The 27,256-nt window shown below is 45.6% G+C and overlaps 1 protein-coding gene across 2 annotated transcripts in view; it reads right to left on the bottom strand.

Annotated features, from left to right (window-relative positions):
* Positions 1-27,256, bottom strand: part of ANTXR1 (ANTXR cell adhesion molecule 1) — a 125,297-nt gene that overhangs the window by 85,657 nt on the left and 12,384 nt on the right. The window contains exons 2-8 of one of the 2 annotated variants that reach the window (XM_053401380.1): positions 25,790-25,861; positions 23,307-23,378; positions 19,341-19,422; positions 19,147-19,180; positions 14,440-14,519; positions 8,464-8,532; positions 6,770-6,850 (exon numbers count right to left, since the gene is read on the bottom strand). In XM_053401380.1, the coding sequence (XP_053257355.1) occupies positions 6,770-6,850; positions 8,464-8,532; positions 14,440-14,519; positions 19,147-19,180; positions 19,341-19,422; positions 23,307-23,365 (405 nt within the window). In that variant the 5' untranslated portion in view covers positions 23,366-23,378; positions 25,790-25,861. Of the gene's footprint in view, positions 1-6,769; positions 6,851-8,463; positions 8,533-14,439; positions 14,520-19,146; positions 19,181-19,340; positions 19,423-23,306; positions 23,379-25,789; positions 25,862-27,256 lie in introns of those variants that run through there. The other variant, XM_053401379.1, reaches the window with a different exon arrangement.

Here is a 27,256-nt window from a genome sequence, read left to right as displayed (position 1 = left end):
GGAACTCACCATAAACATCTCCATCCCTTATTCCCTTAGAATGGCAACCTGAGAGGGGCCAGAACTGAGTTCTGGCTGGAAAAAAAAAGCCCTGGGGAGAACCATGTATGTCATCTCCACCTCCTTGGAGGAAAAGGTGACATATAGATGCAATGAATAATTAAATACCCCTAGTGCATATCAATGATTCTGATACACTGATCTAATTTAACGTTTTGCGGTTTTAATGACATCGCGCCATTTCCCCCAAGTCTCTGAAGCAGAACTAGACAGTCAAATAAGATGAAAATGGATGCAGAGCTTTTGTTTAGAACGGATGCAGAAGTTTAGAAAATGGCAGCTTGGCTCATCCTTCCTTCGCGATCTTCACTTTGTCTCTGTGTACTGACTGTATATCCTTGGGGTGAGTCACGGCCCCGTGAAATCTGTTGATGATTACACGCAGCGAGCATTTAATTTTATTTACATAGCCTGAGCATCACTAAGCTTTATCCAAGCTGAAAACCTCAGGGGTGGGAAGGGGGTAGGGGAAAAAAAAACTTATTTCCAAACATTGTTTTGCAGCAGGAGAACTGTAAACAGAGCTGTGGAAATACAGTGCTGCAGGGTCTAAACAACCAACAGCCCGCCAACCAAAATGCAACCCACCGGCCATGTTGGAGGCTTGATGAAACTCTTTCGCTCTTTTGACTGTCTGAGGTTGGTATCCTGCATTCGGTCTTCTTAAGTCGTGGGTGAACATATCAGACGACACAGCGATTCTTCAAACAGCTCTTGTTTATTCACAGGCCAGGACAGAACTGAACTGAAGGGTTCAGTCAGCCTGCTTATATAGAGCTCCAGTACAACGTAACTGTAACAACTTTCTAAAACTATCCAATCACTGAACGTCACTTTCGATCCCTTATTTGCATCACTATCTACAGTATCCCCCTGCTGGCCCAGGGTGAGAACTTCAGTACATAACAGGTCTGGTGGGCCTCACGCCATGCCAGCAGTGACTCTCCATGGCATGGAGTCGTACCATGGCACACTATTTATTTATTTAATGCATTTCTACCCCCCATTTCTCCCCAAGGAGTTCAAGGTTCTCTCCCTCCGTGTTTAATCCCCACAACAACCCTGTGAGGTAGCTTAGGGTGAGAGTCAGCCACTGGCCCCCAAGGTCCTCCAGTGAGTGGAGATGCGGACCCTGGTTTCTCCAAAGCGATGGCTTTGTGGGTTGGCGACTGGAAACCCAAAATAAGTTGGGGTGTGGAGGTGGGAAGCCCTTCCATCTTCAGCTCAGCCTGTATATATCTGGAAATAAACCCATATATCTCAAAAAAGACACCACAATCTCCAGTCACCTTCAACACCTTCACTTTAGCCAGCTAGCCCTGATGACCATCTAATGTTTATTGGATGGATTTGCCCCCCTAAACTGATTTTTGAAAATTTATTGTTATTCATGTTTTATACTGTATTTTATGCTGTTTTTTCTTGCATCAATTAAGTGTTTTAAATTTGTTGTTAACCACCCTGAGCCCGGTTTTCTGAACCGGGAAGGGCAGGGTATAAATAAAAATTTATTATTATTTATTATTATTATAACTCTGAGGAAACGAAACCTGAGCTGCTCTTGGAGACTCCTCTCCCAGGGATTGGAAATCAGTGCTTAGTGTGGCAGCACCGACACTTTGGAACTCCCTGCCTATTGATATCAAGCAGGCGCCTTCTCTGTACTCTAAAAATAATCTAAAAGCCTGCTAAAAATATTCTAAAAGCATTATTGTTTAGACAGACACTCAGAAAGTTCAGGTGATTTTAATCTGTTTTAGGATTTTGACTAATAATAATAAAATGTATTTATACCCCGCCCTCCCCGGCCAGAGCCGGGCTCAGAGCGGCTAACACCAGTAAAATTACAATAAAAAAATAATGGGGGGACGGGACATTTTAAAATACAGGTATGTATGTTTCAACGTTAGGATTCCCATTTTTTCTTGATTTTACTGTTTTATCGTTTCATAAACCACTTTGACGTTTTTCTTTTTCTTACAATCCGGCGGTGTATAAACTTTATGAAATAATTAAAGAATACGAACAACCCTTTCGGTGCTTCACTGTTTAAAGTCTTTTCAGAACGAATCAAGAATTTCCAAGCGGTCTGACAAGCCCACGATTGAGGCCTTTTCCTGAACTCGTGTCCTGATCTGCAAAAATTCCCTCTCGAAAGCCGCAAAGAAAATTCCCTCAGAGCGAAGCAAGACAAAGGCCTCATAAAACCTGTCTCCCTGCTCTCCCCTCTGCCGTGGGGTGTGTGTGTGGGGGTGTTTCAGGAGGGCAGCCTTTGGCAGGCCTGATTCCTTTTGTGACGGGTTGACAGGACACTTATGGGGCCTTCTGTGCATGAAATTATTTGGTAAGAATGTGCAGATCAACCATAAGAAAAGAAAGCAGGGTGCCAGTTCACAACAAAGCAACCCTCCTCCAAACTCCTCCTTGCCATTCAGTCTCCAAGAACAAAGGCTGAGTTGCATTTATTCATTATTACAGTTAATTGATCCATCACCTTCCAAACCACCGTGGATGTTTTCCGCTCTGTTTTGTATCAACAGCCAAAACCCACAAAACTTCTTTGGTGAGAGGCAAAAGGAATAAGAGGCATACGGTACAGGAAGCAAAGCTTAAAACATCCTTAAAAGCTATTCTTCAAGCTGACATGAGAAACAAAGGTGGCCACAGTGGTCTATAAGGAAGAGGAAGAAAACCCCCTATAAAATCCACGGTTGGGCACAGCTGGTCTATGGCTCAGCTCATTTGGAATTAAAAATGATGGTTTGTCCCTAGTGGTCTTAGGTTTCCATGGTGATGGTGATGACAGTTCATTTATTAGTTGTCTTCTAAAACCACCACATCAAGGTGATTTACATATCAGATAATTTAAAACAGAAACAGTAAGCAACAAATACATTTAAAACAGGACTAAAACCCAGACAAGTGGGCAGACATTGGAACGACCCATTTATCCAGCTGGGAAAGCTTATGGAAGCAAAAAATGTCTGTTTCTGGAAAGTGTGGTGGTTGGCGCCTGTCAAATCTGGACAGGGACAGAATAGGGGCAGCCACACTAAAGGCCCTGCTCTTCTGAGTTTCTATGGAGCAGGCTTCTGAGATCTTTCCAACTTGCAGGAGAAACTCCCTCACAGACTGCAGAGATCTGCTGGGTGTTTGTTTATTAATTACATTCATATCCTGCCTTTTTCTGCAGAAAGCTTAAAGGTGGCATGCATGGTTCTACTCTTCCTCCTCCTTTAATCCCCGCAACAACCCTTTGAGGTGGGTTAGGCCCAAACCAACCCAACGAGGTGACTGACTGGCCCAAGGTCACCCTATGAGCTTCACGGCCGAGTGGGGATTTGAACCCTGGTCTTCCAGACTCTAGCTCAGGATTCTAACCACTGCCCCATGCTGGCTCTCTCGGGATTGCCCTTGGTGCCAGCTTGGCCCTCAATGTGAGGTATAGTGATCAGCCAGTGCGGTGTAGCAGTCAGTGTTGGACTAGGATGTGGGAGACCAGGGTTCAAATCCCCACTCAGCCATAAAACTCACTGGGTTCCCTTGGGCAAGTCAATGTAGTTCTCAGCGTAAGCGATCTTGCAGGATTTTTGTGGAGATTAAATGAGATGGGGTGGAGGACGACAATGAAGCCCACCTTGAGCTCACTGGAGAAAACGGTGGAATAGAAATGCAGTATAACAATAAAATAAATAAATATAATCGAGCATGCACCCAAGGGTGCCAGAGGGATTGATTTCACACTTTATTCTATTTATTTATTAGGCGGCGTACATACTGTATTTTTCGCCCCATAAGACGCACTTTTTTCCTCCTAAATAGTAAGGGGAGATGTCTGTGCATCTTATGGAGCGAATGCATGGTCCCTGGAGCCAGAATTGCCCAGGGGCGAAAAGCAGATTGTGCTTTTTTTTTTTAGAAAGACGGAAGAGGGTGTTGAAATGAAGCTGCTGAGCAGCTGATCGGCAAGTGATCAGGAGGGAGATAAGGGACGCTAGCGATAAAGTAGGCTGCCTGGGAGGGGGGGAGGTAAAAGCACATGGATCCTCAGGATTTTCGCATTGAGTCACCCCAAATTCACCATCAGATCACATAGCATGTCCATGTCTACAGCCTACACCAAAAAAAAATCACACACCCACTGTTTCGTGGGGCCACAATGGCGCAAAACTGTGGTTACAAAGCACAGATCCACATGGATTCTCAGGATTTTTGCATTGGGCTACCCCAAACTCACCGTCAAATCACATATCATGTCTGTGGCCACAGCATGAACCACTGAAATCATACACCCACTGTTTCATTCAGAATATTTTTTTTTCTTGTTTTCCTCCTCTAAAAACTAGGTGTGTCTTATCATCAGGTGCATCTTATGGAGTGAAAAATACAGTACTTCTCCTCCCCATCTTAGCCCCACAAGAACCCTAGGAGGTGGGTTAGGCCGAGAGGCAGTGACTGGCCCAGGGTCACACCCAGTGAGCTTCTTGTCGCAGGTCCCAATCCAACACCCTAACCATTTCACTGCAACACACTCCATATGGATGTCTCCCTCCTTCCACTTTCTGCATTGAAAGCAGCTCTTTCAGGGGAGCAGCTCCTATGAAGACCCTGCTAGACCCTCCCTCTCTTTCGCCGGGCTGGTTTTGGCCCCCACCCCCCACTCCCAGGACCACAATTTTCTGCTGCTGCTGCTCTGCCTGTTATTTCCTGTGCTTCTCCACCCACGGATCCCTTGTGCTGAGATTCTGACCGCCCAGAAAGATATAATCAACCAATTTATGGGGAAACGTACAGCTTTTCCTCAACGCATAGAATGCTATTCCTAGCCATGCCTGCACCACACATACACGATCCCTCCATTATGAGATTTTATCATTTCACAGCGACCCTTGGGTAACCTGATTGCTGCTAGTAAGGTTGGGAGGAGCCCAGAAAGCGCTCGGATAATCAGCTCTGCCCAGATTTTTCACATGTGTGTATACACACACACACACACACACACACAACTGCTTCTGGAACCCATTAAGAACAGCTGCAAAAGGAATGAAAGCCTGCAAGCGAAATCTCTCTTACAATCTCACAATACCTGATGATCCAACATCATTTGGTGCTTCCCGTCCAATTTGGAAACAAACGTTAGGAAAGAGAAGAGGAGGGCCAAGATCCAATTTGCCTTGCAATAAGGTAGGCTCATGTACCGGATAAACATATTGATGTACAGAAATGTAGAATTGTAGAGTTCAAAGGGACACCAAGGGTCATCAAGTCCAACCCCCTGCGATGCAGCAATCACAGCTGAAGAATCCCTGACAGGTGGTCATCCATCTGTATAGACTGACGGATAGGCAGTTTTTTTCTTTTTGTTTTAAGTGTTAAAACCATGTTGGGAAGGCATGTTGTAAAAGCAAGCCAAAAGGTCTTTGAGGAAGTGTGAAGGCATTTGCTAAAGGGTTTTATTACCTTGCTTTTCCTTGCTGCAGCCTGGGATGTTTGTTACCTTATCTGCTTAGAAACCGAATTTGCAATGCTTGCCTTGCAAGAAGGAAGGCTCTTCCAATGGAGTGCATTTGTGGCTCAAACATGCCACAGTAGTTGTTTGCAATCCTTGATACGTCCGTTTAGCCCTGGCTCATGTCTACCTGCCCCTTCTGTGCAACTGAACTGGGAAATCCACACCTTGACGCTTTGAAAATAAATCCACTCAAAGGCGCTAGGGCACATCTGTGGGAGTATGACGTTTGGCATGTGAAACCAGCTCTTAGTGGTGCTTCAGGCAGACATCATTATATGAATGTTGTTGCTGGTTGTTGCATGTTGTTCCAACCACGTTTCACACATTTTTCGTAGGCTACCAGCCAGAAACAAAAAGAAATAAACCACATTCCCTTATTCAAACAAATTGATCCGATGCTCCCTTTTGCATTTACCGTATTTTTTGCTCTATAAGACTCACTTTTTCCCTCCTAAAAAGTAAGGGGAAATGTGTGTGCGTCTTATGGAGCGAATGCAGGCTGCGCAGCTATCCCAGAAGCCAGAACAGCAAGAGGGATTGCTGCTTTCACTGCGCAGCGATCCCTCTTGCTGTTCTGGCTTCTGAGATTCAGAATATTTTTTTCTTGTTTTCCTCTTCCAAAAACTAGGTGCGTCTTGTGGTCTGGTGCGTCTTATAGAGGGGAAAATACGGTAATTTTCTGACCGGCTCCATTGTTCATGCATGCTTCACCTTCGCAAGCACAGACTAAGAACAGATCTAAATCATGGTTGAAACAACCTCAATCGCGCCACTTGCACAGTTAAGGCTGCAATCCTATGAGGCACTCAGCGGGCTGGCTTGCTTAGGATTGCGCTGCCTGCCACTGCCCCCCACTCCAAATGGAAGCATTTGCAACCCTGCAGCCTGACTGGAGCACTTCATCTGCAACAGCGAATCTGCCACTTCCCCTGGGGGAGGCACAGACATCTCGCCCAACCATTGACCTCTTGGCAATTGCCTCTCCACGCTTTGTACTTGCTAACCATAAACAAGCCTCTGGCATCTCCTGCCCATCATCCAAGCCCATTCCCAGGTCCAGCCCTTCAGTTCCATTCCTGCTACTACAGAAGAGGAGGCCCTCGGATGTCAGGATAGTGATAAATGCCTGGTTTCTGGCAACAACACTGGTGATTTTACAAGAGTCGTAAAATGAACACAATGGTAAGTGATACTTACGGAGTCAATGATTCCCTGGAGAGCTTCGAAGCCATCATTCACGGGGAAGACGTGATCCTTGCTGTCAGCGATCCGTGCCAGCTGGAACAGCAACAAAAAGGGTCAAACGTGTCAGCAGCCAGCAAACAATGTCATAAGGAGGACTTGAACGCAAAGTCTTGGCCAAGCAACCCATGGGCTGTGGCGAACAGGCAACGGTGGTTTTCGTGTGTTTGCTTTTAACGTGCCAGTGGCCAATGCACTGTGATTTCTTTTGCCCCACAATCGGGTTTAGCAGGAATTGCAGCCCCTTCAAAAACATAAAATGCTTTGTTTTTGTTTTATAGTCTCTTGGAATTGGAAGGGATCCCCAAGGGTCATCTAGACCAACCCCCTGCACCACCTTCAGAGGGACTGTGTTCCACTGTCTAACGGCTCTTACTGTCAGAAAATTCTTCCTAATATTTACTTGGAAGCTCCTTTCTTGTGATTTGAATCAGTTGGTTTGGGTCCTCCCCTCTGGAGCAGCAGAAAACAAGCTTGTTCCATCTTAAATGTTACAGCCCGTTGGGTATTTGAGGATGGTTAGTGTTATAAGTAATAAAACTGCTCCTTTTCCCTTATGGGGTACCCAAGAGCCCATATAGAGTCCTTTTTAGGTTCTCTATCGGTCGGAGAAAATAACAGAGGCTAGCCAGAGAATATTGAGAAGCAAAGCAGCTAGTAAGCCTGATCTTTATTAATTGTCGCAACAGGGTGCCCCCTTCACACGCAGGAGAGAGGAGGAGGACCTAGAACAAAGGTGTGCCTGCCCTTATATAGACATTTTAAATTGCCTGTCCTGGAGTCCAAGACCACCCCCAGAAACATCATACCTACATCACAGAAAAGGTGGTCTACAACAGAAATCTGAGTGCATTGTTTTTACCCTGTCTGCCAGGTTACCTGTTAATGGTCACTTGACCTGGTCATCCTTTTGTAATGATAATACTTAATTCCTGAGCCAGGTCACAGGCTCACCTTATTCACACCTTAGATGTGCCCTTAAGGCAAGATTTGTGAGGACAGAGACAATGGGGAGGTTTCTGCATTTCCTTCGACCATAGTAGAGAAATATTTGAGTTGACTGAAAGAGTCAAAATGGCTTTAGGACTTTTCCTGTTGGTTTTAGACATGTGGTTTATATATTTATATATGTGTTCGCTTGGTACATTTGAGAACATTTATTATATATTTATAAGACCTAGAAATTCTTATAACATTAGCATATGTGGAGAATGGAGGTGTAGAACTGAGCAAACATGTCATAAGTAGCACTGGCTCTCTTATTTTAGTCATAAATTTTATTCATCACTTGACTGTGGGAAAAACCCAACCTCCGTTTACAAAAAAGATGAAACAATAAACTTATCACCAAGAAAAATGAACAACAATAATTTTAAAGCTGCAAAAAGTTGAAACAGCAATAGGCTCACAAAAGATTAAACTCGCGTTAACTTTCTAAACATCTTGTAGGCTTGTCTAAACAATAATGTTTTTAGCAGGCGCCAAAAACATTACAGCGAAGGCGACTGCTTGATCTCAACAGGCAGGGAGTTCCAAAGTGCAAGTGCTGCTGGCATTCTTACAAAATGTTCCTATAAAAGATGGAGTTCACACACACTTAAAAAAAATAAACTGCTGTTTTCTGCAAATCTGGTATATTGGGAACTTACCTGTGTTTCATTGAAATCTTTCACACCAACGCAGTACACAGTTGCCCCAAGGTCACGGGATCGGTTTGCCTTGAGCAAGAGAATAAAGAATAGATAATTACCCACACAGATTAAAGACATAATCATGTGAACATGGTTTTCATGGCTTGGCTTTGTGGCTTCCTTCAGGTTTGAGCTTCCTTTAAAGAAGTGATGACTAACTCTCTCCTACCCACCCACCCAACCATCCAGCCATTTTACCTGCCGACGCCTAACAAGTTCACCAGTAGGGAAAAAAGAGCGTCTTAAAGTTACAGGAAATGGAGACATTGAAAAGAGATATTTCCTTCAAATTTCATCCACTTCTGTCAAAAGGGGAAAAGAAGTTTACCCATGATAGCCAACAGGGAGGTATTGAACTTTAGTTTTCCCAAATGAAAATGGTAGGCCCAGAGGAGTCCAGCTTTCTGACTGGTGCTTCTGCCATCGCTATATCATTTTTTATTTTTTATTTATATTCCACCTTTACATTTATATTCCAAGGAGCTCAAGGTGCATACATACTGCAGCTTCTCCCCAGAGGTGGGCTAGGCTGAGAGTGAGTGAGTAGCTCAAGATCACCCAGTGAATTTCATGGCTGGGTGGGGATTTGAACCCTGGTCCTTCCTAGATCCTAGCCCAGCACTCTAACCACTACATCACACTGGGCTGCCCACTGCCAACCAGTAAGCTGGACCTGATCCATTTGCCCAGGAGCTTCCAAAGCAAGAATATGCTTCCAGGCCCAGAGAGCAGGTACAGAAGCCAGTCACCTCCTGAACTTTAAATGATAGCATTTGCATTATTAAGGATGAATGCTATATTCTCAGAATTGATGTATTTCATTTTAGAAGAAAACTTATATGCCCCCTTTCAGTCCCAGAAGAGGATCCCAAGGTGACTTGTCATAAAACAAATTATTACATATCAGAAAACAAACAAAAACAGTGTGATTGAAATGAGAGACAAAAGAAGAAAGGGGGGAAATTCAGATCTAGCTGGTGGACCTGTTTCTTGCAAATGCAAATTTATTTCCACCCAAGTTTTATTATCATCACTTATTTTTATTTTTATTGCTGGACTTCCTTAATTTTCATTCAACAAAACGAATCTTTCCATTTGGGTGTTCAAGGCTCAAAATTCTACTTTTACTGGGGATGTGAGGGAAACCTCACCACCACCTCCACGTTTCCATTCCAGTTAATAATCCCCTCCAGCTTCTGGTCAGAACAAATCCAATTTTTCACACCATCACAGTGTTGCGTTTCATCAGGCTGCCTGATACAGCATCTCTCTCACCCTTGAGCAGTTACACAATCAACCTGAATCAAGGATCAAAATCCTGTTAAGAGTCAATAAAACTACGCACAGGAGACTACCCAACTAACGACATGTCACTCTGACCTAGGATGTATTGGAGAAATAACGGCTCTGTAACACTGACTCTTTTGCCTGCTATGCTCCCTCTTAAAGGTAAAGGGACCCCTGACAATTAAGCCCAGTCGCGAACGACTCTGGGGTTGTGGCACTCATCTCACTTTACTGGCCGAGGGAGCCAGCCTTTGTCCGCAGACAGCTTCCGGGTCATGTGGCCAGCATGACTAAGCCTCTGGCAAAACCAGAGCACGCATGGAAATGCTGTTTACCTTCCCGCTGGAGGGGTACCTATTTATCTACTTGCACTGGCATGCTTTGGAACTGCTAGGTTGGCAGGAGCTGGGACAGAGCAACGGGAGCTCACCCAGTCATGGGGATTCGAACCGCTGACCTTCCGATCGGCAAGCCCTAGGCTCAGTGGTTTAGACCACAGCGCCACCCGTGTCCCAAGCTCCCTCTTAAAGCTCCGAAAAACCTGGCTCAGCCACCCTAAAGCTTTTGCTTCCTTTTGTGTATTTAAATGGCAGTGGTTTGTTGCAACATTCATGCAGGGAGGAGGGTGATCTCCCAGTTGTGACAACCGCTGGCCTGAACTCCCAACTCCATCCACTGCAAAAGAAATCAAATCAAATCCAGGGAGGGGGACGTTGTGCATGGAGCACATCCAGTTGCCTTATCCTGTTACTAAGGAATTGGGATTGGTTTGGCCAGGCTGCTTTCTCTGACTAGGAATAGATACCACAGTCTGTGGCCTACTTGCAAAAGATGCATTGGCCCTTCATGGCCATTCAGCACAGCCTGAGGGATCAGAGGTCCTGTGTTTTAACAGTGAATTGGAGCAAATGGCAATTGGATTTTCCACTGATTTTCCCAGGACGTTTCCAGGCACAATTCAAAGTGCTGGTGCTGACCTTTAAAGCCCTAAACGGCCTCGGTCCAGTATACCTAAACGAGCATCTCCACCCCCATCGTTGAGCCCAGACACTGAGGTCCAGAGCTCAGGTCCTTCTCGCAGTTCCCTCACTGTGAGAAGGGAGGTGACAGGGAACCAGACAGAGGGCCTTTTCAGCAGTGGCACCTGCCCTGTGGAACACCCTCCCACCAGATGTCAAGGAAATAAACAACTACAGTGGTACCTCAGGTTAAGAATTTAATTCGTTCTGGAGGTCCGATCTTAACCTGAAACTGTTCTTAACCTGAAGCACCACTTTAGCTAATGGGGCCTCGCGCCGCCGGAGCACGATTTCTGTTCTCATCCTGAAGCAAAGTTCTTAACCCGAGGTACTATTTCTGGGTTAATGGAGTCTGTAACCTGAAGTGTCTGTAACCTGAAGTGTATGTAACTGGAGGTACCACTGTATCTGACTTTTAGAAGACATCTGAAGGCAGCCCTGTTTAGGAAAGCTTTTAATATTTGATGAATTGTTGTATTTTAATAATTTGCTGGAAGCCGCCCAGAGTGTCTGGGGAAACCCAGCCAGATGGGCAGGGTACAAATAATAATAAATTATTAATTATTATTATTATTTATTATTATTAATTAGTACTAGTAGTATTTGCTCTGATTCAGCAGTGAAATGGAGGTTTTCCCAGGGAAAGCACTGGAACAAAAACAACAACAACCCAAACACATCTATGCTTGGACAAGAAGTGCAGACATGTCCCTAGAAATTTAGCACCAAAGGAAGTCCGGATGAGCCCTAATATATGGGACCACCCATCAAGTGAATGAGGATAACCTGGGTTCAGCAATCCATGCTCAGGTGACCTCTAGGTTAGAATACTGCAACGTGAGATGTGTGGGGCTGTTTTTGAAGACTAGTTTGAAATTCTGGCAGAATTCAGGGGACAGACTAACTCCTGGCATGAACAGGAAAGAGTCCTCATGTGCAAATTCATGTGGGTGTGGACTATGCCAGTCTAACCCGAATGGAGGGGAAAGTGGATTAGGAGATAGTGGATTAAGAGCTAGCCTGGTTAAGAGTGGTTAAGAGTGCTGGGCTAGGAGAGACAAGGCCTTCAAGTCACCAGGGGACCTAGGGCCAGCCACTGCCTCTCAGCCTAACCTACCTTGCCTGTTTTTTGTGAGGGTGGGGCACTGTATGTAGGCCACCTTTGGGCTCCCTGGAGGATAGCTGGGATATAAATGTAATAAATGGCTGAATGTATGAAACTCGATGGGACGCAGGTGGTGCTGTGGGTTAAACCACAGAGCCTAGGTTTTGCCGATCAGAAGGTCGGCGGTTCGAATCCCCGCGACGGGTTGAGCTCCCGTTGCTCGGTCCCTGCTCCTGCCAACCTAGCAGTTCGAAAGCACGTCAAAGTGCAAGTAGATAAATAGGTACCGCTCTGATGGGAAGGTGAACGGCGTTTCCGTGCGCTGCTCTGGTTCGCCAGAAGCGGCTTAGTCATGCTGGCCACACGACCCGGAAGCTGTACCCTCGGCCAATAAAGTGAGATGAGCGCCGCAACCCCAGAGACAGCCACGACTGGGACTAATGGTCAGGGGTCCCTTTACCTTTACCTTTACTTTTATGAAGCTCGAATGTGGTTTTTCCCTCAGCCCCTCCCACACTCTGATCTGCTACCTGCACTTCCTTTCAGGACACCTGGGCTTGATTACAAACAGATGGCACAGGATGGGTGCCAAGCCAGCTCTCTGAGTTTTTTTTAGAAAACTTACACCCTGCTTTTCAATTAAAATTTTAAAATCGCACCAGGGAGACACGTGGCATGATGGTCTCACAACGCTCCACATCAAGGGACCTCTCATTTGGGGGCTAGATCCAGTTCCTACTCCTTGATGGTTGCAGGATACAGTCCTTGCCAAGGGCCCTGCACATAGAAAAGCTAACAGATCTGTTTCCATTTTCTTATTCTTTCCCCAAATGAGGTGCAATTTTAGGTGAACTCTGCAGTCATTTTGTCACATGCATCTATCTATCAGACAGACCTCTGAACTGTCAGTCTGTGGCTTCCAGCTTGTCTGGACAAAGTTCCCCTTGTCTGCCTGAGTTTCCAGAAAGAAATCAAAAGTCTGCTGTCAGGCTTGCTTAAAACACGTGCCAGTTTTGATCACCAGGCAGACAGAGTCAGACAGGCAAAACATGATCTTTATGGGTGCAAAGATATGCCACCGGCCTCACAGAACCTGATAGCTCACTCTCTCCTGAGGCAAAACAAGATTAATGAACAAGTTGTCTCAAAGAAAGGGGTTATTTGCTTTTCTGAAAAACCTGGAGAGAGATAAAATGTTGGTTCTTCATCTGCACGGAGAAGGGAGATAAAGGCTGTGCCTTTTCTTGGGTTTTTAATAAGAATAGGGGTTGTAAAGGAACATGGCTAAGAACAGGGTTTTGGATGAAACTGGGTGTTGGTAAGCCAGGCTGATTCTTGGAGGCGGTCAGTGGAAGCCAGTGTGGTCTAGACGGATGGGTCAAATACTACATGTGGTTTGGATGGGATGCATTTGAACTTTCAAATCCCAGCTGAGATGTGGCTATGGACTGGGTAGGAGAAACCCCTCTGGGCTGCCTCTGCTGTTTACATGGTGGCCCCATAATTTCCTCATGGACACTTGGTTTTGCTGACACCCAACCATACCGGTTCACTTATGAGATCTCTTGCAAGTACAGGAAGATGTGCTTGAGAAGCTGTCTGAAGCAACCCTGCATCGTGATGGGAGGAGCATTTTAGTATGAGGGTTTCTAAAAGATGGGTGTACTGGGATCGGTCGCTCAGTCTCAACCCTTCCTCTGTGAAACGGCAAGTGCCATGACCACAGAACTGAACAGTCAGCATATACCATTCCCTGCTTCTCCACAGCAAGGCTGGTCAGGCAAAGAGCTTGACGTCTAGAGCAGAGGCCAGGAATCACATCTGTCCACACTGCCTTGCCTCTGATGCAGAAGCTCTGCCCCCTAAAATTTGGTGTGTGCAGGGAAAAGGTAAAAAAAGGTAAAGGACCCATGGACGGTTAAGTCCAGTCAAAGGCGACTATGGGGTTGCGGCGCTCATCTCGCTTTCAGGCCAAGGGAGCCGGCGTTTGTCCACAAGCAGCTTTCTGGGTCTTGTGGCCAGCATGACTAAACTGCTTCTGGCACAACGAACACCGTGACGGAAACCAGAGTGCACAGAAAAACCGTTTACCTTCCCACAGGAGCGGTACCTATTTATCTACTTGCACTGGCATGCTTTCAAACTGCTAGGTAGGCAGGAGCTGGGACAGAGCAACAGGAGCTCACCCCGTTGTGTGGATTCAAACCGCCAACCTTCTGATCGGCAAGCCCAAGAGGCCACAGTGTCACTCGCATCGGTTGTGTGAAGGCAGGTTGGCATTAGTAGGGAGAAAGGGCAAGGTCTTCTGTCCATGGTCAGAAGAAATATAGACTCCACATATTCAAGAACCATACATGACCCACATAAGTAGGTTATTTGGGTCACACAGTTTCACTGACACACAGTTTCAAAGACAAAGAATTTCCCTGCTGACAAAACCCACCTTTGACTGAACAGGCAGGTATGGGGAGCCAGGCACCCACCCCCTCATCTTCCCATTGATTTTGAACCCATCCCATTTACCTCTCTTTCTGCATAGAAGAAAAGGTCCTCGTGAAGCTCTCCGTCTGTCAGTGCAATGATGACACTCGCCGTCCTATAACCTGAAGAGAGGAAAACCGTTCCATTAATATGGTGAGTGAGGAGATGAAGTGGAGCATTATCAAATAGTATGTGGATGCATGGAACATAGAATCACAGAACTGTGAAGTCGGAAGGGACCTCTGATGGTCATCTAGTCCAACCCCCTGAAATGCAAGAAAGAAAACTCAGGTGCAAAAAACAAACAAACAAAGAAACACTTGGACATGGAGCTTTAAAGCATGGATCTCTGCCTAGAAAGTGTGGCACAAAAGGTAAGTTTGGCTAAGCAATGGCTGGTTCTTTCACCAATGTTCTAAGAGTGCCATTGTACCCCTGGAGCATGTACATTAAACTTGTGTCCTGCTTCTTCTCTAGTCAGACTTGCTCTACAGCATTATTGTGCTGTTCAGGCCACAAGAGAAGAATTATGGCTGGTATCTGTGCCTTTCCAACCATTGCTGAACAGTATATAGCAACAGACTTGGGTTTGCAACCAAGCAAACACACAGCAAGCGGGCACAGTCTGTTGTGGGGCTCTGATGCATCCCTGTACATTACAGATTCTTCCAAATGCCTCTTCGGCACAGCTACCGTTTACACCTTAAGCCAGGCATAGGCAAACTCGGCCCTCCCGATGTTTTGGGACTATAACTCCCATCATCCCTAGCTAACAGGGCCAGAGGTCAGGGATGATGGGAACTGTAGTCTCAAAACACCTGGAGGGCCAAGTTTGCCTATGCCTGCCTTAGGTGTTGACTTAAACATAGCATCACATGTTTCTGCCCAAGGACCAAACCAAGCACGGCAGCAAATGTGCAGCTGCCTCCAGAACAAGCCACTGAATCTGGCTCCTCCACCCCATCCGTGACATCTAACAGGATGTGCCTTCTCCCAGGTCAGATCACTGGTCCTTCCAGCTCAGAGCTGTCTACACGGAGTGGCAGCAGCTGCTCTTCATGATTTCAGACAGAGAGGCTTTTCCAGCTCTGCCTGCAGATACCTGGGACGGAAGATGGGATCTTTGGCATGCAAAGAGATCCAGCTGGCTCAGTATTGTCCACACTAGTTGACAGTGCCTCACCAGGGCTTCAATCAGGAATATTAGCCAGGCCTACCTGAAGGTGGCAGGGACCGAGCCTTATGCTCTGCCAGGGGTCCACATCCTGCATTTCCCCACCTTCTGTCACTGTCGGTCAATTATAAAGAGGGTAATGCATAAGAGTGTGACGGCATCATGCCATGAGACAAGTTCTTGTCAGGAGTTCAGCCTACACTCGAGTAGGACTCTGGCAGAGACATATGCCCGACTGGTATGTTCCCTCCCTCCTGGTCAATCGTTCGGGAGCTTCAAAAGCTTTCTTCAGCCCGAACATCACAGCGACCAATGCCAATTGGCACTGGCACACTTAGGGACCTGCAGAGTCTGCGCAGTTGCGTTACAGACCTCAGCAACTCAGCATTTTGGCTAATCTACTTTATTTACATATAAACACACACGGAGCACTGCAACATGGCTCCCTCTCTCTCTAGTATCAGACAGCAAAGAGAAAAAGAACAAAGGACAATAGTCCCACCTCACGGAACACAGTAACACAAACATCCTGTCTCCGTCACTTGCCACTCTGTGGAGTCAAAATATACACCATCATGTGATAGACTAAAATCCCATGACTGCAATCATGGAGCAGGAATTCTAACGGTTCTGCAATGGGTGGCCAGAAGGAAAGGCAGAGTCTACTAGGCTACCTCGTAGCTCACTGCTGGCATTGATGGTAAGGACACTGGAAAGATACTTCTGATGCCCATAAGCAAGAGGGCATACTCAGAAGCACAGATCAGTGGAACGACTGTGAGCACACACTCATGCTTTCTAAAACTTATCAGCGACTCATGCTCTATGAGTCAGCCCACCCTTGTCCTACAGTAGGGTGAGGAAGGGAGAGTTGGAGCCATGCCAGAGCCAGTGTGGCACAGTGGTTAAGGTGTTGGACTAGGGCTTGGGAGACCAGGGTTCAAGTCCCCACTCAGTTATCATGCATCTCACTAGGTGGCCCTGGGGGCAGTCACAATATCGCTCCACAGCCTCACAGGGCTGTTGTGGGTTTAAATGAGGAGGGAGAGAACCATGTTCACCATCTTGAGCTCCTTGGAGAAAAAGATGGGATATAAATGCTATAAACAAATGAATCAATGGTTGCTGCTGTGCCCTCCACCCTGTAGAGTTTGGCCCCGGGTGCAAATGATGCTCTGGAAGGTTCATGAACCCTGGACCTATTTGGGAGCTGGCCCCATTATGACAGAATTGCTTGTAAAGTAGAAGAGCCAAGCATATTATCATCTAGATTGCAGCACCGCCTGCCAAAATGCATTCTTCTCCCAAGGAGATTGTTATCTTGCTCTTAAGCCCGGCCCAGGCTTGTCATCGGCATCAACCGAAAAGCACACAACCATCATGAAGCAGAACCAATTAAAGGTAATTTGGATGGTTGCCGGCAGCTCCTTGCAATAAATCCGAGAGGCCTCTGAAATCAAGGATTACATGCTAAAGATGACATTTTGCACTTGTCAAAGCTAAATATAATCGCAAGACTTCTACCTGCAAGGGAGAAAAAAGCAAAAGCCCCAGTAATTAACAGCCTCTGTAAAATACCTTGTGGTTAGAGTGTCCCTGCCCCCCCAACCCCCCCCCAAGAGCAGTTTTTTTTTTAATTGCCACATTACTGAAGAGAATGAAAAATCAGTTTAGATACTCTGCTAGTCTTGGGTTCAACTGCTTTCTGGGGCAGTTGAGGAAAGCAGTTGGAAAAAAGTATCACCCAAGAGGATTGGGGCCATCTAAAACTTTCTTAAAAAGTAGAGACATCACTTTGCCAACAAAGGTCCATATAGTAAAAGCTATGGTTTTCCCAGTAGTGATATATGGAAGTGAGAGCTGGACCATAAAGAAGGCTGATCGCCAAAGAATTGATGCTTTTGAATTCTGGTGCTGGAGGAGACTCTTGAGAGTCCCATGGACTGCAAGAAGATCAAACGTATCCATTCTTAAGGAAATCAGCCCTGAGTGCTCACTGGAAGGACGGATGGTGAAGCTGAGGCTCCAATATTTTGGCCACCTCATGAGAAGAGAAGACTCCCTGGAAAAGACTCTGATGTTGGGAAAGATGGAGGGCACAAGGAGAAGGGGATGACAGAGGACAAGATGGTTGGACAGTGTTCTCGAAGCTACCAGCATGAGTTTGACCAAACTGCGGGAGGCGGTGAAGGACAGGAGTGCCTGGCGTGCTCTGGTCCAGGGGGTCACGAAGAGTCGGACACGACTAAACAACAACAAAACTTACTTTGCCAGACTTCATCTATCAAATTGTGAACGGCTTTAAAAACCAACTCCTTAACGTGATAATATTCAAATCAAATCACAAATATCTCGGGGCAGTTTATTAGTGCAGGATCTCTGGCCAGGATTCCTGTGCTGCCTGCTCAGTTCCTGGATTGAAAGTGGAAACCCAAATTTATGCTAGTTATAGACATTCAGTAAGAAACCTAGGTATGTCTCCCCGCTCTTTCTCATTATCCAGGACCCCACTTAAGCAGAAATTCTTCCTACACTTGTTTGGCTGCTCCTCCATTTTAAACTCAAGGTCAGGCATAGGCAAACTCGGCCCTCCAGATGTTTTGGGACTACAACTCCCATCATCCCTAGCTAACAGGACCAGTGGTCAGGGATGATGGGAACTGTAGTCTCAAAACATTTGGAGGGCTGAGTTTGCCTATGCCTGCTCTAGGTCATCAAACACCGTTTTGGGGACTGAGTCTTGAACTGTGAGCTTTCTCACTTTCCTTCATTGGAAGTTTTTCAACAAAGGTTAGATGGATTCTTTATCTGTAACTCTTGCATTGCTGGCAGTTGGACTAGATGAGGCTCAGGATCCTTTTCTAACTGCAATCCTTTAATTCTATAAACTGTTTTAGAACAAATGGTAAACTCAAAACAAGCCCTTCCCAGTCCTCAGGTATAAAAGCTGATCTTAGGGACAAATCACAGATCCACATTCCAGTTGCTTAAGAACTCTCAGGCTGATCCCATAACTAGACCCAAGCAATAGGTTGGCTTTGGTAAGAACAGCAATCCTAAAAGGGTGGAGACTTGTTACTGCTGTTGGCCTCAGTTCTTTAGGTTCCCTTTTTTGAGCAAGTCAGTTCAAGGGTAGGGACCTAAACCTGACATTGTCCACAGGTAGGCCAGCAGAAGAGGCAGGTACCATCCGTCCATCACTTACAGGACAATAAAGCAACTTCCATTTAAGGTAAAGGTACCCCTGACCGTTAGGTCCAGTCGCGGATGATTCTGGGGTTGCAGCACTTTACTGGCTGAGGGAACCGGCGTACAGCTTCCAGGTCATGTGTCCAGCATGACTAAGCCACTTCTGGCGAACCAGAGCAGCGCACGGAAACGCCATTTACCTTCCCGCCGGAGCAGTACCTATTTATCTACTTGCACTTTGACATGCTTTCGAACTGCTAGGTTGACAGGAGCAGGGACCGAGCAACAGGAGCTCACTCTGATGACAGGAGCGGGGATTCGAACCTCCAATCTTCTGATCGGCAAGCCCTAGGCTTTCATTTAGAGACCCCCAAACTCATTCTTACCTTGAACATTTTCATGGTAAATTTGCTCACTTGCCTGAAAGAGAAACAAAAACGACCATCAGAACCATAAAGAAGAACGTGCAAAGAATAAGGGGCCATGTCTGGAAACAGTAATGTTTCGGGCCTGATCCACCCGCTGCCCACCCACAGTGTGATTGGGAGCAAGTGTCACGCTGGTGCGGTTTGCGATTTACCCTCTCGAAGCCTTCGTGCATGTACGTGTCTCCTCCTGGCAGGACCTTCTGGAGCTCCTCCAAGCCTTGACGGATCTGCTCCCTGAAACAGCAGAACACAACATCTCCGCTGAGGGAAAGTCAACTCGCTATGGATAAAATTGGTGCATGAGGAATAACATTCAGATATAAAGATGGTAATGTGAAATCTTTGATGTGAAATATGTAACGTGTATTTTTTCTTTTTATTTTCTTTTTACTTTTTGTTTATCTTTTATTTGTAAATCAATAAAAAATTTAACTTCAGAATTTCCCAATAAAAAAAAACAAAAAAACATTCAGATATAAAGATTCTAAACTATATTCGAAATGAAATGCAACGTAGTTGAAATAGGGGACACATTTTTAGATGCTGAATTTAGCCAACTCAACCTTTCGTGCTGTCTTAAAGCACCTGCGGAAAAACTTTCTATTTCGCCAGGCCAATCCAGGCAATTAAGTATACATCCATCACAATAGTAAATTGATGTCTGCTTTTAACTTTTATGGTTTTATTGTGTTTTATTTGTTTGTTTTTATTGCTGCAAACCACTTATACAGTATGTATATTTTATGACACAGCAGCATGCAAATATTTTTATAAATAAACGTATGTCAAGCATGTTCTTTTCATTTTTGTAATACATTTCCTTACATCAATATCCTGCCTTTCTACCATCAATGGAACACAAGAGAATGCAGATATATTCACTGAACAGTCTCCCTTCCAGGTACTGGTCAGACCTGATTAGTTTCCGCAAGGTGGTAGTCTCCTAGGTGCACTTTAGACTGTATCCTGGGGCCCAAGCTGTGCTCAGGATCAGTTTATTAAACACCTCGTAAGTATTCCTGCATTGCAGGGGGTTGGGGAAGGTGGCCTTCGAATTGTACTATTCTATGGTTCTATAGTTCTTTATTCTGTCCCTCCCAGCCAGTCCTCGCCTTCATGTTACACAGAATTTAAGCAGCTGGACCTTATTTTGATGAATCAATGAAGTTTATATAGCTAGATGTTATAAATCGCATTGTGTAACACAGGCACCTCCAACAGGTAGATCACGATCTACTGGTAGATCGTGGGGTGTTCCTGGTAGATCTCTGGTCTCTCAGGGATCTCCTTCCCCCAAAAAAATAAAAAGTAAAAAAAAATCAAAATCTCAACAACTACTGTTTCATTAAAAAGTTCAACCACTCTGGCTTCCTAAGAAAAGCTGAACAACTTTGCCTTTCCCAAAAAAGCTCAGCAACTTTTGGTTCCTAGCCAAAAAGTTGACCATCAGGTTAAGGTCCACTATTTGACTGTGGATTCAGGACCCTAAATATAATCAACTCTTGATTATATTCTGTGTATATCACAATGCTCATTCAGTTTCATTCATTCATATATGCCATTTCCTTCCTTCATTCATATACTTGTAACAATGTAACATAGATGCTAGCTGCATATATCATAGTCATAGAAACAAAACTTTACATTTCCTTCATTCGTTTGCTTCCTTAAAAAAAAGCTGAACAACTTTGGCTTCCCAGAAAAAGCCCAACAACTTTGATCCATCCAACAACAATGGTTAGATCACTGCCAGTCTTTTTACACTGTGAGTAGATCGCAGTCTCTTGTGAGTTAGACGTCCCTGGTATAACATATCTATAGCTTAGCAGACAATTCTACCTGGCTTCAGAAGAGAGGAAAGAGAGTGTGGCACGGCATTGTGTGGGGGTGCCCCAGGGGTATGGATTGCCCTCCTTTTGCTAAATTGCTGGGTGAAAATCAGTCTAACTCGAGGCAAATGGAGAAAGCAATTGTTATAAGCTGTGGAAGCTAAACGGATCCATCACCGATTCCTGCAGGAGGGAGTTTCATAGTTGAACTGTTCCATAGTGTGAAGAAGGGCTTCCTTTAACCTGTCCTGAATCTTCACTGGACGTCCACGATCTCTAGTATTACGAGAGTCTAATCTTCAGGCTCCAGATTTATGTGAAAGCAGCCACCCTCTTCCCTCTCTTCCTCCACCCAAACCAACTTCAAGATTAATGAGTTCATGGGAAAGACTTTTAAAAGTCCTGGACATCCAATGTAATCTTTCCGAAACGCAGGCACACAGGCAGATTAAAAACAGGCTGAGCGGGGTGGGCTCTGTGGTGTTTCACTCAGCTGTGAAAACTGACGCGAAGGAGCCAAGTGGAGTTCGGAAGGCTTTCAAGCCAAGATAACGCCTCTGTGGTCCTCAGACTATCTCCGAATGACTCATGCTGCTGGTATCTCCATGGGAATGAGATTGCCAGTTCAGCCAACACATGGGGAGGGGGTCTCCACAAAACCCAACAGGCAGTGCACATTTGTTGAGAAATTCCCATTTCTTCAGTTCACAATTAGTGCAAAGGGTTTGGTTTTCCAGGGAGATTCCAGTTGAACGGTTAACATTTCGCAGTAACATTATCTGTTTAATTCCTTACTTGATGAGAAGCACCATCATGTCAATGAGGCCGGAAGGCTTAACAATTTCAAGCGTGTTTTGGGGACTTTTGGGAGTGTCCCCAGGAGAAAGAATATCATCAATATAAAATAAAACGAGTTCAGTATGGGTATGTCTTTCAGTTAACATCTTACATTAAAAACCTGACAGTACCAAACTACCAAAGGCTTTTCACCAAAGACAGACTTTCCTTCTGCAGTGTTGGATGGCAGGTTGAGAGGAGTTCCCTACCAGGGCAGACTTTGCTCATGTGCTCAAGACATCGATTCCATAAAGCATATTTTGTTGCATTGTGCAAAATATGAGCAAGCCAGGGCTGAACTGATACTACCCTTGCTGGTACCTTTCCTGGGAAAATCAGAGGCTCACTATGTCAGGTTCCTACTGGAAGACCGGACACATGTTAGAACACTAGCAGTGGCAAAGTTTTTATCGGTGGTTGCAAGATCAAATGAGCCCTATATTCTAAACAAAATGCTTGTTTAACCTGGAGGTAGGCTGTGTATGAATTGTGTATTGCTTTGTAATTATTTGCTGGGTCTCTGGACCATAATAAAGGTTGATGATGATGGGATAGGGAAAAGCGTTTCTCCCAGAAGTTCCCTTGTTATGATTTATTCTATGGAAACTTTAATTGGGCTGATTGTAGCACTGGGGGCACGCTCCACATCATTTTAAGTTGGCTTTTAAAGAAATCCTTCAAGGATACAGCCTTAAAACGCCAGTTGTGTCATTATTGTGCACAAGAACCAGCCTCCTCATTCCAGCTGGCATTTTCTCAAGGCTAGCTTCTAGTTTGTTTCAAGAATGCAGCAAATCCCACCAGCACCATCCCAGTACCCAAATATATTCCATGACAAGGTGCTGGAGGGCTTTTGGACCACGGCAGTCTTTAAAAAGAAACACTTTGCAGGTTTTCAAACCCCAGAGGCACACGGGTTCAAAAATCAGAACAGGGATATGAAGTCAAACCCACGGCTGTAAGATTCGGCACCAGACCTCGCAAGCATCCCATCAGAACTGAATGCGCACTGTCATAAGGACAAAAGAAGAATCTGTTGGGTCAGCTCAATGGCCCACCTAGTCTTCTCAAAGTGGCTAACCAGCAAGAAGGATTCAAGAGTGGCACTCTCCCCTGCTGCAGTTTCCAGCAACTGTTACTCAAAAGCAGCGCTGCCTCTGACCATGAAGGCTAGTAGGCCTTGATAGCCTTCTCTTCCATGAATTCGTCTTATCTTCTTTTAAAGCCATCTAGATTCGTGGCCATCACTGCCTCCTGTCGGAGCGAGTTCCATAGTTTAACTCTGCACTGTGTGAAGTCCCTTCTTTCATCTGCCCTGGATCTTCCAACTTCTTTAGAAGTCCACAACATGGTCATGTTTGCTCCTGGCCTTGCAAAGCCAGGTGTGCACGATGCACAAGCCTCAGACCTTTGCAGCCCACCACCAGCCTTGCCTTCCCGGCTTCCTCTTACCTGTCTTCAGTGAGCCTCATCAGAGTTGAGCCTCTGGTTGAGAAAACAATGAAGGACATCCTCAGCTGGGGGCTGGAAAAAGGGAACACAAGGGTTATGATCAACGCTTTGGTTCACCATGGGCATACATGAATGTAAAGAGTTTGGGACCCACCCAGGGATCATTTCTGAACCATCTAAGGCTGGAACTGAAAAAAATAATAATCATTCTCTTGCACTCTGGAACTCCCTGCCTATTGATATCAGGAAGCGATCTTTGCTGTATTCTTTTCGGCACCCGTCAGAAATATTTCCATATGTTTATTTATTTAGTTCATAAAATATACAGACCACTTGACTGTAAAAAAACAAAGCTGCTTATGAAAAAGATAAGGCAACGAACTCGCCACTGAGAAAAATGAAAAATTTAATACGTTCAAAAAAGTTAAAATAACAATAGACAGAAAACAGATTAAGACCTGCATCAACTTTCTAAGCATCTGGGTATGTTGTCTAAACAATTATGTCTTAGCAGGTGCTGAAAAGAATAAGGTGAAGGTGCCTGTCTGATATCAACAGGCAGGGAGTTCCAAAGTGTTGGTTCTGCCACACTAAAAGGTTCTTACTAATGGGAAACAGGTATTAAGGGGCACCTGAAACCATTTCCACTGATTGAAGCAGTCCAGTGGGTGGATATGAGGCAAGGTGATCTTGCAGGTTCCTTTGGAGAACACCATGGCAACTTGTTGGTTTCCCCCTCGGGTGGGGAAGGGCTGATGTAACTCCTCGCGCCAGGACGACGGCGCCAGCGTGCGCTCTCTCTCACGGCGGAGGACCCCGAGCCGCTGCTTCCCTCCCGAGCCGGGCGAGCATGAAACCCGGGAAATTTAAGGGACATCATCAATAAGGGACAGCAGCGGGACACGGTGCTGGGATAAGGGAGTTTCCCACCAAATAAGGGACGGTTGACAGTTATGGCTGGTTGTCAGGCTTCTGTGCACAGCTATGCAAGCCTGAAGTGCTTCTAGCCTCTGAAGCAGTGGTTCCCAAACTTTATTGAGTCACCATTCCCTTAGTTCCATAAACTCATCCCCAGTGTCCCTTGCGCTAACCCTATAAAAAGCATTATTCAGAACAGCGGCTTGCACGGCCCACTAAGGAAGATAACAACACAACAAAATTCAGCCAAGAATATTGCATGAATTTCCCCCCACATTCTTAACAACGAAAACAGAAGGGTGAAGGAAATTTAAGAGCATAAAATATTTGTCTTTAGCGATTTATCAAACATGTACAAACCTTCACCCACCACTGATGTACAGTGACAAATTAATAAGAAAATCAGCAGCTGTTCCAATAACTGCTATCTTGTGAACTGTGGCAACTCAGAATCATAAATACAAACAAATGTAACCTAAGGAAATAGCTTTGAAAGCAATAAGAGTAGGAAGCAAGGAAAGTGCTTCACTCTAGGATCCAGCCCGGTCAATCGTAAATAAGTGATTAACGTGCCTCTGAGCGCCACCCCCACCGCCGGTAATCCTACCCCCCACTTTGGGAACCAGTGATTTAGTAAAAACATAACACAAGGGCTAGAAGAATACCATGACTGGTTTTTAAAAACCAAAAACCAAAACAAAGTATTTAATGAGTCGGAGAGAGGAACCCTTAGAACAAATGAATCGATTTCTGCAAATACAGAAAGAAGGGATCCATTTTGGAATTCATTCTGTATTATAAATTATGCTCCCTTCTTTTAATTAAACAGGATCCAATGTAAGGCAAAAGGAAAGCTCAAGGCCAAACAAACTAGAGGGCTCCCTCCCACAACCAAGTTAAATTGTGAATTTGCTCAATGAATTCTTCTCAGCTGTGATGTTATGGAGAATCAAAAGGACAAGCCCAGCTGAAGCCAAGAGAGATGAAAAAAGAACTTGATTCTCCTCTGATATAATCCACAATTAGACATGAAGGCCTGATTCCATGCATGTTTACTCAGCAAAACAAAAGGACTTTTAACTTGGGACTAAGCTCAATTGAGGGACGCGGGTGGCGCTGTGGGTTAAACCACAGGGCCTAGGACTTGCCGATCAGAAGGTTGGCGGTTCGAATCCCCATGACAGGGTGAGCTCCCGTTGCTCGGTCCCTGCTCCTGCCCACCTAGCAGTTTGAAAGCACGTCAAGTGCAAGTAAATAGGTACCGCTCCAATGGGAAGGTAAACGGTGTTTCCGTGGGCTGCTCTGGTTCGCCAGAAGCGGCTTAGTCATGCTAGCCACATGACCCGGAAGCTGTACGCCGGCTCCCTCGGCCCATAGAGCAAGATGAGCGCCACAACCCCAGAGTCAGCCACAACTGGACCTAATGGTCAGAGGTCCCTTTACCCTTTAACTTTAAGCCCCATTGTACATAGTGGAACTTACTTCCGAGTAAACATGCACGTCCAAAGCCCAATCACACTTAAGCTCCTTGAAATCAACCTTCTACTATCAGCCAAATTTCTTACCTTATAAATTTGTGGGCCAGATGTTCCACAAAGTGGTAGATTTCATTCCAGTGGTGCAAGACACTTCCTGATCTGGAAAAGAAAATCATTCCAGGCAATATTGGTTTAATTACAGAAACATTTAGGTTGCTGCTGCTTTATTAAGGTTTGGTTCATCTGGACATCTGTGGAGCTCATCAGGTTCAAAGCTGATCTCCCGTTCAAAATGCCTTTCGCAGTTCCTTGAAGGGGGAGGGGGAAGGGAAATGCCCGTATTTCATCTGCTGCTTTTGAAAGGCCCTTGTAGATGATAGATCTTCCAGGTGAGCCCTGGGGACTGTTCCTTGACAAGGATAAATAACTGCAGCACTGGACCTTTAACTTGGCACTACACAAATCACACGAGGGCTGCCTCTGATCAGCCTCCCCGCACAGCTTTGAGATGGGCTCTGTCGCTGCACAGAGCTTTTCAGCTGATTTCAATTGGGAAAAGGGAGACCAGGGCCAGCTCAAGACATTTTGGCACCTGAGGCAGACCCCCAAATGGTGACTGCCTCCATGCCAGGTAAGAAGGGGTCAGGGAAGATCTCTATCAGGAACAGGGGGTGGGGGGTGGGACTCAACACCAGGATCTGCTGCCCTGGTGGATCCTGCCACCTGAGGCGATTATTTCATTTTGCCTCATGGGTGGGCCGGCCCTGAGGAAACAAACCTGCTCTAAGTGAGAAACAATTCAGTAGCATTAGGGAGAAAGTTAGATAGGGCTGCATCCACTGTAGCACCAGGTTAATGTCCCTTAGTGATTCACTGGTTCCACTGGCAAAACTTTTTGAAACAGTGGAACACTTGTTGTGCAAGATGAAAGTAGCACACCATGAAAGAACACCTTAAAAGATTGCTCAGGTCAAAAGCATGCAAGAACACATCTAAACCAACCTCCTGCTCCCACAGTGGCCAGCCAGGTGCCCAAAGGGAAGCTCCTAAGCAGAATCAGGGCCGTCTTAACCATAGGCACTAAGGGGTGCAGGGCACCCGGGCAGCAGGCTATCAGGGGCGCCAGGCCGAGACTCCGGGGCCCGAGAGTTGAGTCCGGGAAAGAGTTCACACATTGGTCAGAGCGCCACGCCAGGCTCTTCTGCTGCGGGCAGCTCTGTGCCATGAGTTCAGGGGTGACCGAGCCAGCTGGCTGGTTGGCTCCACCCTCCTGCGCGCCTGGGACTGGGCAACCTGGGCGCACCGGGAAGATCTTTGCACCCCAGGGCCACATATGCTTAAGACAGCCCTAAGCAGGATTCTGCTTTGAAAGCCATCGAGGTTGGTTGTCATCACTGCCTCCTGTGGGAGCAAGTTCCACAGTTTATCGTTTATTGTAACTATTGATGCGTTTTACAGATTTTATATATGGATATAGTGTTAATTCTATCAGTGTTTAATTGTATTTTATTGATTTGTCTTATGTTTCTAGTGGTTTTTGTTTTTATCTGTAAG

The sequence above is a fragment of the Podarcis raffonei genome, chromosome 8, assembly GCF_027172205.1.
Source record: "Podarcis raffonei isolate rPodRaf1 chromosome 8, rPodRaf1.pri, whole genome shotgun sequence".
Lineage (NCBI taxonomy): Eukaryota > Metazoa > Chordata > Lepidosauria > Squamata > Lacertidae > Podarcis > Podarcis raffonei.
Note: the sequence above shows the minus strand (reverse complement) of the source record. Positions and strands in the feature narration are given on the sequence as shown.